At 42.3% G+C, this 14,656-nt stretch overlaps 1 protein-coding gene across 13 annotated transcripts in view; it reads right to left on the bottom strand.

Moving 5' to 3' along the window:
• The window catches only part of Patj (PATJ, crumbs cell polarity complex component), a 324,044-nt gene that overhangs the window by 167,352 nt on the left and 142,036 nt on the right, over nucleotides 1–14,656 (bottom strand). For 10 of the 13 annotated variants that reach the window (XM_006502706.3, XM_006502704.3, XM_006502705.3 and 7 more), the window contains one exon: nucleotides 13,194–13,293. In XM_006502706.3, the coding sequence (XP_006502769.1) occupies nucleotides 13,194–13,293 (100 nt within the window). Of the gene's footprint in view, nucleotides 1–2,454; nucleotides 2,660–5,247; nucleotides 5,619–13,193; nucleotides 13,294–14,656 lie in introns of those variants that run through there. The other 3 variants (NM_007704.2, NM_001005787.1, XM_006502707.3) reach the window with 2 other exon arrangements.

Below are 14,656 nucleotides of genomic sequence, written 5' to 3'. Positions count from 1 at the left end.
GGCTTTAACGTATTTTTTTACAATATTTTTTCAGACACAAAGATACAACAGCTTTAATCTGATCCCATGTTGAAGGCAGCTGACAGGAGGAACCAGGATAGGATCTCATGCGCCTGTGAGCAACTGCTATCGTCCCAAGAAAAGACTAAGAGGGGCTGGACCTCCGAGGAAGACGTGAGCAACGCAGTCAAGGGCAAAGCAGGCCAAGAAACAGCTGTTTGACACCAACCTAACATCTTTCAGGGGCAATTCTTAACTCCAATGTATAATGATAACTGAGCTACAGTCGCCTCAAATAAATCTATCTCATGTAGTACTTCCATAGTCTCTCCTAGATATGAGGAACTCAGGAGGCTGGGAGGGACTAAGAGAATGGCTCAAAAATATGTTCTCGAGGACAGGCCTGTGTCTCAACCTAAGCCATGGATTCTTCTCTCTTTCTTTCTCTCTTTCTCTTTCTCTTTCTCTTTCTCTCCCTCTCTCTCTCTCTCCCTCTCTCTCTCTCTAACAAAAAGTTGCCTGAAGCTATTACAGCCAAGCTTTTCCTGCCTGGTGAGACAGTATTGACAGCTATCTCCCTCAGAAGACAGGCACTTAATTGGAACCAGGTCCCCAAAGCATCAACTTGACATTGAACGCATACAACTAACTAATCTAGGACTGTCACCTTCAGATGTTGGGGATGGGTCACTGACTATATTTTACCCACCCAGGAATGTCATCTTGGTTCAAACGTTAGTGGAATTCTACAGGACTAGCACCACCCATAGTCAGGCATGGAGGTGCTCACAGGACAAAGACCCGCTGCCTGGTTCGAAGGGCACCTGCATATGGGGAAGGCCTGTGTCCAGCCTCTCAAGAGTGAAATTCTGAGAGCTTCGGGGGAGCTAGAGCTATCTGATCCCCTAAATCTCTAGGTCTGAAACTTGAGTGCTCAGCTTCATCAACAAAGCCAAGGAAGAAGACCTTGGTGTTGGGGTTTGGATTTGGACCCAAACCCAGCTCTGCCAGTAGCAGTTAAGAACTTAGGGCTGCTTTGATGAGCCTTACTAGAGTGTCTCATATGTAAAGTGAAAACCATAGCAATTCTGAACTTGGATTGCTGGTGATTGTGTAAAGAAACACTCCCAAGCATGTCTGATAGTGGCCCTACTTCCCTCCTGGAATTCACTCTCTTTTTACAATGCTGGGCCCCACATCTGTGGATTATCTGTGCTAATCTCACCCACAGTCTGCAGGTGGTCACACTTTCTTGTTCTCCTTACCTGGTATCTGTTCCTGGGCTAGCGAGCTACTTAGCTTCCTCCATGTTTTGACTTTGCCTTCATGAAACTTCATAAAACAGAAGTGAAATGTCCCACTGCCTATGGAGGGTGATGGGCCACCCTTTGAGAACTATTCTGTTCATTGATAGATTCTGGAACTTCTGATTTAGAATTTAAAAATGCATAAAATGCATACAGGGAGACTAAAGACAAATTCAACTCTTACTACTGGGAAAAGCAAAACCTAGAGAACTAATCTCAGACTACCGCTGCAAGCCACAGACACTTTGCTCACAAGGGAAGTGGTAATTAAACTTAAGAACAGGTTCTGTTGCTATGCAATCCAGATTATCTACCTGCTACAATGTCACTTGTTAAAGAACAATCAAAACAAGGGACTAAATAACTTACAAGTTATTAAACATACAACACAGCACCTGACACTGAGGAAGGAAAGCAATGAACATGAAAAGGAGATTTCAGCAGCTCTACACGCCAGAGTAACAGTCGCAACTGACACAGAAGACAGGCATTCTTTTATAGACATATCAAAACTTTTCCAAGTCTGGTTTTCATGTCTGAAATTCCCACTTGTGAGAGGGAGTGCTACAAATTCCACCTGGGCTAAATAGTAAGTTCCAGGCTGGCATGGGCTACACAGCGAGACACTGTATCAAAACCAAAATGAGCCTGGCGGTGGTGGTGGTTCACACCATTAGTCCCAGGATTCAGGGAGGCAGAGGTGGGTGCATCTTTGCTTTTGAGGCCAGTCTGTTCTACAGAGTGTGTTCCAGTACAGCCAGGGCTACACAAAGAAACCCTGTCTTGAAAAACAAAACCAAAAGAAAAAAAAGAAACGAAGAAGCATCTTAGTGTTCCAGTTATAGCCATCAGATGCCAATCTCCCGTTTATTTTTGTAAATTATAAGATTGTTGCTTCTGAAATTGTGATGGCTCCCACTCCCAGGATACACCCACATCTGTACTGGATTTGTTAAGATTCACGGTAGCAGATACTATAGGATACTGAGCACCCGAAGAAGACATAAGAACTACTGAGCTAAGAGCCAAATGAGATCCAAGACACCATGAATAAAATACTAATGACAACAAAGCATGGAAATAAGAAATGACTCGAAGTACAAGCTTTCCAACTTTTGCCTAAATGTTCACGAAGCCACCAACTTACCCATTTCCATGCAGCTAACATCAGGAGACTTGCTACCTCTTCCCTAAGCGCACTAATTTTTCCGTGAAGGGAGAGACATTTGCTGGCGCTGAGAGGGAGGTCTGGCTGGTGCTGCTCTGAGCCTCACACAGCGAAGCACACCCATCAGCTCATGGCATGCCTCCATTGCTGTAATTTTCCCAATTCAGTCTTACTACCTTGAATGGGAACCTTCAATATTTAAATGTAAAGTGCTGAAGAATGCCATGAATGCTTTTCATGGATGTTTTACCTATAAATTAAGACCAGTAATTTATAAATTTACGTGAGAAACTATAAAGAAAATAAAGCATATGAAGCACTTAGCAAAGTATACAGAAAACCTTTTGAAAGGGGAGAAAGGAAAACTAGGAATTATATTGCAGTGTTCTAACACACAGGCTCACTGGGTGAGCTACAACTCTAATCTCCAGTTCAGAAATCGCTTTAGCTTGTCTCAGGATACAGGGTGAGAGCACCCTTCTTGGTTCAGTTTCTCTCCTTTCTGTCCCACTGGCCACAGATGCAGCGCTTCTTGGCTCTTAATGGACTTTCAGTTCCCTCTGTTGTTCTCTCTTTCCCTCCCTTCCCTTCTTTCCTCCTCAAATGCCCCCATGTCCAGCTTCTCTGTCTCAATGTATAGCCCAGCCTGCTCTCAAAATCACAAGACTCTTCCAAATGCTGCACTGATAAGCATGCACACTTTTCACACAGTCTGGCTCACAGGGACTCTAATTTAGACAGGATCATAATAGAGTCTGTCATGCTTATGTCTGTTTAAGATACCAACAACCTGCCCACTCCATGAAAACTAATATTAACTGAGGGCATAAACAATGGACACAGTATGTGACTATGACATTAGACATACTTTGGAATTAGGGGCTGGAGAGAGTGCTTACTGCTCTTGCAGAGGACCCAGGTTTGGTTCCTAGACCTAAATCAGGTAACTCACAACCTCTTAAGACTCTAGATCTATGCTCCATGGGTAGTTGTAGGTACATGGTACGTATAAACTAATGAAGGCACACACACACACATATGCACAATAGACATATGTACATACATAGGTACACAAGTAGGTAGGTAGATAAGATGTAAAAAGACAGAAGATTTTTTTTTTAATATTGAAGCTATTTGCTATAAGATCTTGAGTAGTTAACCCTGAGTAGAAGGATTTGGATATATTACATGCAGCACACACATGCTCCATGACAGCTCACATTTATAGTTGGTCTCAGTTCTAAAACTGAGTTCATATATTATTGTGATTAAATGCAAAGAATATGAAAATTCCTAATGAACGCATCCATGCAATGCAGTTTCCAGAAACTGAGACTCTTACCATGGCTTTGAAGCATAAACAATGGCAACTTCATGGCAGTGAGGAGATTTAAATGTACTTATAATTTGGATTGATTTCAAACAAACAAACAAACAAACAAACCCCAAAACATGAGAACTAAAATACAAACACACTGAACCAACGACTTAAGGAGTCTGGAGTGAAGCAGGCCGATCCACCAGGTTCTTGGTCATCCCCATAGTTTCTTGTCAATGCAAGTTTGACAAGATTGTCAAACAATCATTTGACAATGACAGCTATCAGAAAGCAATTCCAACTGCATAAGAGAAACAAATCCAATGAAGGCCGTCATCCCTCTGGGGAATGTGTGACACACATGTTTAACAGTTCAGATATTTCCTGGAAACTAAATGTACAGATTGGATAATAGGTTATGCAGGACCTTCATTAAAATGCCCAGAAGTGATGTTACAGAAAAGAGCAAGTTTGTACTCAGTTATCGTGAAAGAAGAGCCAGGAGTAAGGTGTGCTTGCCTAAATTGAGACTGCTCCATGTGTCCTGTAAGTGCAGGAGAAAACCTAATTTGAGTCATTCTACTGAAAATGAAAAGAAAGTCACGCTGCATCAGACTCTGAGTAAACTGACCCGTAGATAAAGGGACTCATGAAGACTCTTATTGGTTCTAAATATTGTACATTTTAACCAGAAAAGAAGGAGCTCTGGTTCTAACATATCAACATTTTAAAAGTCACACAGATGCTCTTACTACTGAGAGTCTCCTACTGTCAACTGAGCAGTAATTTTCAGAGCATATGTTTAACAAGGAAGTGGCTGGTGATGCTTGCAGAAGCTGAGCCCCCCAACCTAACGACTCAAAGGTGCAGGCTCAGATGGTGGAGACTGAGAGCCAGTCCCAATGATCAAATACTCTTTTAGGGACTATTTACAGGTTAGGAAAAGCAGCTTTCTGTGTGCTGCTCCGATTCCTTAGTGATACACTGCTTTCACCTACATCCAAAATGCTGATTTCTCAGCTTTAGAATTAATCAGAATTCCTTCATTCTAATGTAAATACCTTTCTCCTTTCATCACAGTGAAGCCACAAATAATGCTAATAAATGCCCAGGAGATGCGCTTCTCAATCATCACGGTGAAAGGCAAGCATGCTGCATGCACGGGGTGTTAAAGATTTGGGTGCAGAAACTCCTAACGCATTCTTGACAGTCTGATAAAGTGCCGTATTTTCTAAAAGCCCTCTAAGGCTGCCTCCAGCTAAAGGTGCTGTGAGGATTCCAGCATGCGTCCACCTTGCTCATGCCCAAGAGCCCCTACCCTCTCACTTCAGAGAGATGCCTTAGCTTACTCCTGTTTAGATCATTAAACGGCATGCTACTCTGCACCAACATTAAAGCAGCATTTGACTGCATGTAGCAAGACCTGCAGCTCTCGTCAGCAGCGGAAGCCTTACCTGGGAAGCCCCCGTGGACCATGCTGCAGGACTGCTCTCTTCAGGGTTGCTGCATTCCTGACAGGAAGATGCTGGAAGCAGCTCCACTCTCTCCAACTCTGTCCTCTCTTCCCACGACCTTGGGCCTCTATTCTTTTTCCCTCCGATTTTATTCTTTTAAAGGGCAACCTGCCATTCTGTTCCTACCATGGGAAACAATCACTGAAGCTCATTTCAATCTCTCCCTCAAGCTAAGAGTCACATCTGCCAGTAGGTGAGAGCTGCCTGCAAGGTCTGCCGGCAAAAATCCCTGGTTCTCCAGTCAGATCCTTGGATGCTGCAGGCTGCTGCTGGCCCTGACGCTCGGTCACCCTGCATACTTAGGGACTGCATGCTGCAGGCTGTGACACCAGCCACCCTGTGCACACAGGAAAGACAGCTCTATTTCAGAGCAGGCGGCAATACAAACACAACTATTTATTTTGTGGCCAGCTTCTATTGATAACATGTTAATGTCCCATTTTCCTGCTGAGAGGCAGTGCTTCGGGGGACAGCATCTTTCCCATGCAAATTAAAGGCAGCTATGGATTTAAGCTTGCCCCCAGTTCAGAAGAGTCACCAACATTTCTCTTCCTTATTGCTTCCAGCACAAAATCAGGTTTGCCACAAAGCAATCAGTCCACTATAATGCCTTAGTTATGACTCACTAGTGTCTCTGACACTTTAAATACAATTCAGCTTTGGGATGAAAACTTAAATGGGAACAAAAGTAATTCATAGAAACTGTTTAAAAAAAAAAAAAAAAGCTAAACCCACTTCACCTGCCCCACCTTGCCCAGCCCAGCCCAGCTCAGCTCAGTACACCTAACCCACATATGGCAATGTGCAAAGATGTCTGTCCTTTACATTACAAGCCAAATCTATCAGTCACTTCAGTGTTGTCCAGCCTTTCTGTATAAACTATAGGTAAAACAATCATTACTGCATCATAAGCCAAGCAGCGAAAGAGTCAGGAACACACAAGGCAATTTAAATGTAGCTTAAAGCTGCTCAACAATTCCACTGTAAAGTGTGTACTTCTGTTAAATTCACCTGAACTACAGCAAGGGCTGAAGCTTAAAACACGGTCACAGTTCAAGAAAGCTAAAAGAGGAAACCAGTATTACCAGCTTCTAATCATATAGCTAGGGTATAAACATTACTTATTTCACTTAATTATAAATAGGACAAGTCCATAAAAGGGCAATTAACTATGTAAGACATAAGGAAAGCCATTCTATAAAACTAAAAAAATTAATCTTAACCAGTACTCTTATATTTTGCATTATCAAAAATAAAAAGGGTTTATGTAGCAAAAGCTGGGTGCTACTCATGCTGCCTGCTATTGGCAGTGAGTGAGCATTCTCCAAGCTCCATGCTTGGTCAGTAAGTACTGTTGGCTACACTGACATCTATTGGTGAGGCAGAGATCTACCTGAATGCACAGGGCACTATGGGGGATATGACTGCACAAAAGACCTCTGTCCTCTGTTCACGGAGGTAAGCACTGGGTGCAGAGCTTAAAAGTGACACCTGGGTCTACCTTTGCTTCATCAGCACCCTGTTTTGTGATATGGGGCAAATTAATGACTCTTGGTCTCAGGATTCTCAGCCACAGAATTTGACAAGCCTCAGGTGCGATTTGCAACACTGAAATACCACACACCCCCGGCACACACACACACACACACACACACACACCCTTACAGAAGACAAGTGACTTTCTTTCCGTTCTCTGGAGCAGCATGCTACTTGATTTCCACTCCTTTAATGGAGACCTGTTTACAACGTTATCTATCTCTTACATGCATAGTATTTAATTCATACCTTGTTATGATTTAAATATCTGTGTTAATTACAACTGTACATAACAAATGCAGAAGTCAGTGATTTTAATACCTTTAAAGAGTTGCAGTGGTTTGAATGGGGAGTGCCCCCCATAGGCTCAGGTATTGGTTCCCAGTTAGTGGTGCTGTCTGGGGAGGTTACCAAACCCTTGCTAGAGGAAGCCTTGAACTGAGGGCAGGCTTTGAGAGTTTATGGCCACACTGGACTTTTAGTTCACGCTCTCTGTTCTCAGCTTCCTGGGATTAACCCATGCTTTCCTTCTGGTTATCTGCTCTCTTTCTCTGGAACCAAAAGCCAAACACACTCTTTCTTCCCAAGTAGCTTATGTTCATTACAATGTATCAATTTTAGAACAAGCCTCAACATTCCAGGAAGCCATGCGCCATCTAACCACATGTAGCCCATGGAGACTGGAGGTGTTGATGTGTCTCTTCCCACGCAGACAGCCCTACAACAGTCAGTCAGTCAAGACAGTGGCACAGGGCACAGCTCTACACAGCATGGGCACTGGAAGGTAGAGTTCTCTACTCTCTTCTATCTTCCACAATTTCCAAACTTTCATTTACAAGTCAAAAGAATTTTAAGTTCTCATATTAACTAACAGTATATTTCACTCAGGATCTGGATTAAAACCATGTTACTTTTCTGGACTGCTTTAGTGATCCAAAGCCCAGGTGTGAGGCAAATGCGCAGCCGCTGGCTATCCTAGCTGTTTTACACTTCTGACTGCAGTGCCCCTGTGCTTTCTAACTGTTCTATCATTAGGAAATGTATAACCTTTTCTTAGTGGACAATACTGACAAGGGGTGGGCGTGTGTGTGTGTGTGTGTGTGTGTACATGCATAAGGTATGTCTGCATATGGTAGCCAAAAGAATTTTAGATTTACAATCGTTGGGACAGACAACTGCATCATCCGTTTCTGTCCTTATGTTTTGGGAAGAGTGTGGGGACTGAGCTCTCTGTCCTGCTAGCTTCCTCGGATGAGGGCACTAGTAAATGCCCCGATAGTCTTCCAAACCTGACACGGATTTTGTTTGTCTGAGACAAGTTTTTCATCCCTGCATGAAAACAGAAGAATTTCCTGCAAAACTATTTTTAAACACCAAAAGTGCATGTACTTGGTTTTATATATGCACATTAAGAACTTTTGAGGACATCTGATATGGAACAACTAACTGCTGATAAGCAACCTTTGGGGACCAGTTTAACAAAGGCACATCGAGTATTAACTACAGAGGCGGCAGCTGTACAGCTCTTACAGAGTGTCAATGGTGTATCTGAGTTCTAGTACACTAAGTTTTTATCAGTTTTCGCTTCTACACTTATAAAATATTTGAACTCTCAGTAACAGTTTTGTTAATAAACTTCATTTCCATAAGCCCAGCATTCAAGAGGCTGAGACAAGAGAATCAGGAGTTCAAGATCAGCCTGACCTACATAATAAGACTATTTCAGCAAAACAGAGCAAATCAAAAATGAAACAACAAAATACAAACAGGAATTGAGGCACAGCATGAAGCTGTAGTGTCTGATAATCTAGGTTGTATAATCTGCATAAACCAGGTCACCATGTGAGGTTATCAGTATGTTTCACAACTGTAATACAGTGCTAGGTAAGTATTCAAGTAAATAACACATAACTGGTGCCAAGCAGAGACTAGAGAAGCCACATAAATACATTATAGCCCATAACCAACCCAGGAAAGGGAAAACCAAGATGAAAATGCAAACCACAAAGACAATTCTATCCTGGAATGATCATATCAGGAAAGGGAAGAATTCCCACCAGGATAGGATGGGGCTGCGTTTATAGCTCTGAAAGCTAGGTAACAAGAAGCAGCCCAAGAGCAGTTCATTGTATGTTTCTAGCAGCTAGGCTGCCCTTGCCAGCCAGCAGCTGGGGTGAGGTGGGTGTAAGCAAGCACAGAAAAGAGTCAGGCTGCTAGGCGAGATGCTACGGCACTGCAGGGCTATACCCAGAGACAAAGGGAACAGGGACTGTGAGGGGGAGAGAGTTACCTTTCCTCAGAGTTGAGAGCCCTAATTGGTTACCCTGAAATTGTATTCATACAAGCAACACTAACTGGATTCAGAAGGCTATATTTATATTTATGCCTACATAGATATGTAACAATAACAATAAAAAAGGAGGTGATGATTTTGAGAGGGAAAGAAGACAATGAAGGGAAGGAAGGAATGATGTAATTATATTGTAATCTTTAAAAAGTGAAAGTGAGTACACAGACACTGGACAGATGCTGAAGCCAGCAGGAAAGGGCCCCTGTGCAGCAACACAGCTCTCGGCCAGCCCTACTGTCCCACTGGGGTCAGAGACCCTCCGTCACACACATCTCCACTATTGAAATTCAATGTACCCACCAAAAAATAGGTTCTGTAGCCACTCACCTCCTGGAACATAAGAGAGTTTAGTAAGGAAGACAGATAGATATTAATCTAACAGTTCCACTGAAAGCTATACTATGCTAAGTGCTATAAAACAGTAGGTAAAGGACATGGGCTTTAGCCCATATTACTGGGCTAAAGAATCAGGTGCAGCTTCCAAAGGTGACAAGGAGTGAAATAAGAGGTCTAACAGCCTTCTGAATATCTAATGGGAATGCATTCGAAGCTTCAAGAAGAAATACGCTACATACTCTGTCCTCAACAAACCTTGGCCTGCCAGCATGTTGCTGTAACTATGTTCACTGGCTAGTTTTATGTCAACCTGACACAAGCTAGAGTCATCAGAGAGGAGGGAACCTCAATTGAGAAAATGCCTCCTTAAGATTTGGCTATATTTTCTTACTTAGTGGGGGAGGCCCCAGCCTGTTGTGGGTATTACCAACCCTGGGCTGGTGGTCCTGGCGTGGTAATACCCACCCTGGGCAAGCCACGGAGACCACGTGAGTCAGCAGCACCCCTCATGGCCTTTACATCCGCCTCTGCTTCCAGGTTCCTGCTCTGCATGGCTTCCCGCCCTCACTGCTTCTGATGAGTTGTTAGAACTGAGATTGAAATAACTCCTTTCTCCCCAAGTTCCTTTGGTCGTGGTGTTCCATCACAGCAACAGTAACCCTCACTAAGACACTATGGGATGGAGAATGAGGGCAGGGAATAAACATGCATCTGTCTTACTTGTCATGAAGGAAAATAATAAACACCAGTTTCAGGTCGGGGAGGGGAGATAGGAGACAGTAGGGGCTTAAACCAAAACTGAGACTAGAAACTACAGGGTCAGCCTTGGGCAGGGCTTAGCATTTCATTTTGTTGCAAGGATTTAAAAGGCCTGTGGGAAAAATTAGGACATCTTTCTCACAGCCAAAAGCAAATCTGAGTGGGAGACAGAGAAGTGAAGGCCAGAAACAGACCCAGACGTCACTATGGAATCAGTAAGCAACCCAAGTCCTTGGTGTTTCTGGAACCCTGACAAACCATGGTTTTCAGTCTTGGTACCTAAGGCTGTCCCACACTGTTCAGTTTGCTTTCTGGTGACCTGATCACAGACCTTTAAAGCTAAGTGAAAAAAAAAAAAAAAAAAAAAAAAAAACATTTCCTCTTAAAAGTTGACTTTCCCAAGCATTTTCTCAGAGGGATGGACAGCTGACTCACACAGTTAAGATGTTGCTACATGGCACAGTCTCAGTGTTTTTCAACTATCTGAAGACTGCATGAGCTACGCATGCCTAGATCCTTGTCCCAAGGATCCTATCTTAGGCTCTGAACCATTCTACTTAACATGGTCTTATACAATGCACTGGTTTTTCTCATACTACCTTTAGTATCTTATTTTCTATTTAATTTTTACTCCCACTGTACTCTACTCCATGCTAATTATTATCAAATGAGCTGATTGCTCGTCCTATCTCTCCTTCATTCGAATGTCAGCCAACGAGAAGAACATTCCCTGCCACTTTCCCACTACATCTCGACAGAATTCACCCACTATAGCATCGATTCAGTAAACCTTACCTCCACCAAGTCCAGAACTAACCAACCAATAAAGCCATCTAGTGGGCTTTGCAGCCTTGTGTATGTCACGTCTGTGAACTTTCTTATAAATCAGCACTGCCATCAGGTGAACTGAAGACACACACTTGCAGCTACAGACCTGGGCAAAGTTATTGAAGATATTTCATAAATGAAATATATTTTACTGGGACAGTAAGAATGAGATAAACAGTAACCTGATTGACTTTTAGTTTAGGGAGATGAGCCATATAATAAATTAAATTAGTAAGAGTTACAGAACAAAGAGAAAACCTATGAGATCTATTCTAAAGAGAGCACAGAAGGCCAGAGGCTTAGGTTGCAGGTATGCTGTGTGACTATCCTGCACTTCTGGAGATCAACAGAGCAATCAGTGGTGCATAGGATGGGAGAGGTGTAAACACTGAGAATGACAAACATCACAGACAAAGGAATGGAGAGAAGAGTCTTAGAGAAATGGATTTGCTGGAGAAACCACGAAATAGAAGTTTCTGTAGTAAAGAGAAATGACAAGTCTTTCGACACTTAATGTAAATCAGTGTCTCTTGTTCTCACGGCTATGTGCCTGTGGGTGTGTGGCATACATGACTTGGGGAAGAGGATGCTGTCCCTCATATCTTACAGCATGGAAGTGTGGTGAGAGAGAAGTCCACACCACTTTGTACCTTTGTCTGGACAGTAGGCATTTTATGCAGCAGCGAGGCTCTTCACAGCGCGGGTGTGCAAACCCCATTCCTACTATTTATTAGCTGTATGATATCGGACACACTCCTTAACGTCTCTGAGCTCCAGTTTCTCTGCTCATATGAAGCAGAGTACTGTAGGATATCCAGTCCCTTGTTGATAAGCAAAGTGAGCATTGTAATCGGAGTGTTAGCATCTGTATGGGAACAAACGTGAGCTCACCCATCAGTACCTGCACCAGTGGCTCTCCACAAGAGGAGCCTCATCTGTCACTGCAGCACTGTGTCCCCACCTATGCTGGTAACTGCACCAAGGAAAAAGGAGCTGTTTCTTCACTTCACAGCTTGATAACATTTCTGCACAGCAGACTGCACTCAATCAAGCTTTGTTAACTACTGAAAACAAAGCAAGACAAAGGGCTCTATAGAGACACAGTATACACCAAACTTCCATGGAGTCAATTTGACACTCAGTTTTTTTATATTTCATTTCTACTTATTCTACTTATAAAAATAACAAAGTAAACTTAGTAATCATAATTAGCAACAGGAATAGCAAAGCCTTTTAGAGATGCACTATGTGGCTTGTTGAAATTTCTTCCTTCATCTAGTCCTCACTATCAGCACATGAAGTATTGACTGACCACTCTTAGAGAAGAGGCCACACTTAAGGTCATATGCTAACGAGTGCTACAGCCTGCTTTCAACTCTCAATTTTTACATCAAAATACTTTCCTATATTGAAGTAAGAAAAATATCTTAAGAAAGATGTAACATGCATATACATATCAAAGGGCACAAAACTCATCCTTGAAAATGCTCATGCGACTGCATTTTGTACAAACTGCACGGCACTGTCACTAGTTACTTTTCAAACCACTTCCATATCCCACAGAAGAGACTGCATTGATAGCAACCAGGCTTAGCTGTACATACTCTACAAGCAAAGGGAAATGTGACTTCCTAAACCTCTACCCAAAGGTACAGCTGATTCAACTACTGCAAAATAAAATCACGAAACAAGTTCCCAACGCCTCTGTAAGACATGGTGACTGCCTGTGCTGTCAGCATTCCTTCAAGGCTAAGTATCCAGAACTGCCACCTATGCCCAACTCAGATGCTTAGGGTTAAAACCCAATACTCAGGGCTCAGCATTTTTGTTTCAAAGGCAATTAGTAAAATTGAAGCATCATATAACATAGCTTTCTTAAGTGCCCTTTGCTAACTTCAAATAGAAAAGCTTAGGAAATAAAAGCCACAGGAGTTTCGAAGATAAAATACTTTATTTTTAACACATGCTCGTGCACATTTTTGAAGACGTGGCCCTATACTTGTGATTCACAATAGGCATGGCGGCATGATTATTTAATAAACTCTGCATCTACCCTAGATAATGCAAAGGAACTCACTGTCGGTCAGCGCACAGTCTTCTTCACTTCCCTCCATGTCTGCAGATGGAGCTCTGTAGGGCGGGGGCAGCTTCATTGGAGGTGGAGCTGTTCCGTGCCTCTGAAGGTCAAAAGTCAAGAAGAAGGGACACTGTTTGTATACAATCCTCTCCAATGACAAGAAAGGTAATCTGAAAATAGTCTGGATGCAGGTGTCTTTGACGATAACAAGAGTAGTATAAAATAAATATAATTTATTTCCACCACCACCTGTTATTTTATAAAAGTAATTTTATGTTAATACAACAATGCACCAAAGAATTCAAAAGCACAGCTTTGAAGGGCACAGCCCTTCCCAGAAGAACACATCCCCTTCCCTTAAGAAAGGAAGCCATGTACATTCTCCTTCTACCATGAAACTCAGCCCTTTGCATCGAGGATCCTCAAAATAAGCATAAAGGTAACAATAACCCCACGTACCAACTTTACAATTATTCAGGTGGTTTTTATTATAAGAATTAGAGATTATTTTATAAAATCTGAAATACCAGATTTTCTAGGTGGCAAACTGCTCTTCTATAGTTTATAGATAGTCATACACATTTAATGTTAAAAGGGAAGTGGTTATAATGAATAATTATTTCTGCATAAAGGTGCTCTGAATTTATATAGCAAATAACATAGTTTGAATCATAATATGTAACTCTTACAGATAATTAAAGTGAAACAAAATTCCATTGTTAAAATTACCTTCACAGAATGAAGATACATTCTTGAATGAAAGAACAATTGAAACATGCCAAAGTTTACAGAGACGCCAGCTGCTGCAGGTAGGAGCCGAGGTGTTCAAACCCTTCACAAACACCCACATGACTAGATTGGGATTTGTCTTCCTACAGGACTTCAGTAAAGTGAGTTCAATTATGCTTTATCTGACAAAGCCACTAATGTAAGATTTATCTCTGCTGAGTGGACGCTGGCCCATTACAGACGAGTCATGCAGTGAATTCCTTGGGAAGAGAAGGCACTTTCTGGGAGCCATAAAGGCAAGCACACCCACATCTTGAGTACAATGTCTAATGAAATCAATGACTCTATGTGTGGGAAATACAAAATATCAAAACACAAGTGTGGTGAAGTCAAGTGTCGAAACATTCACTAAGAAGCAACCGAGAAGGTGACAGCTGTATTCTTTAAGTGAAACAGGTGAGTGAAAGAAAAAAAAAAAATCCCATGACACGCACCCCCCCAATAACCCCTTCTTTTCTCAGGTCCAAGCCATTCAATGTCAAACATGATTGTTCAAACGAGGTCAGGGGCTGAAAGTCCTACTGAGAGCTAAGAATTCCAGCTAATTCAATTATATTCTGTCAGCACTCTTGAGAGAAGAACACAAAATAAGTATGTCTTAATCCAGGCTGACCCGGGACCCACCATCTTTCTGCTTAACTCTGGAATTAAGTGTGTATCATGCCCAGTCCCCT

Source organism: Mus musculus, chromosome 4 (genome assembly GCF_000001635.26).
Source record: "Mus musculus strain C57BL/6J chromosome 4, GRCm38.p6 C57BL/6J".
Classification (NCBI taxonomy): domain Eukaryota; kingdom Metazoa; phylum Chordata; class Mammalia; order Rodentia; family Muridae; genus Mus; species Mus musculus.
Note: the sequence above shows the minus strand (reverse complement) of the source record. Positions and strands in the feature narration are given on the sequence as shown.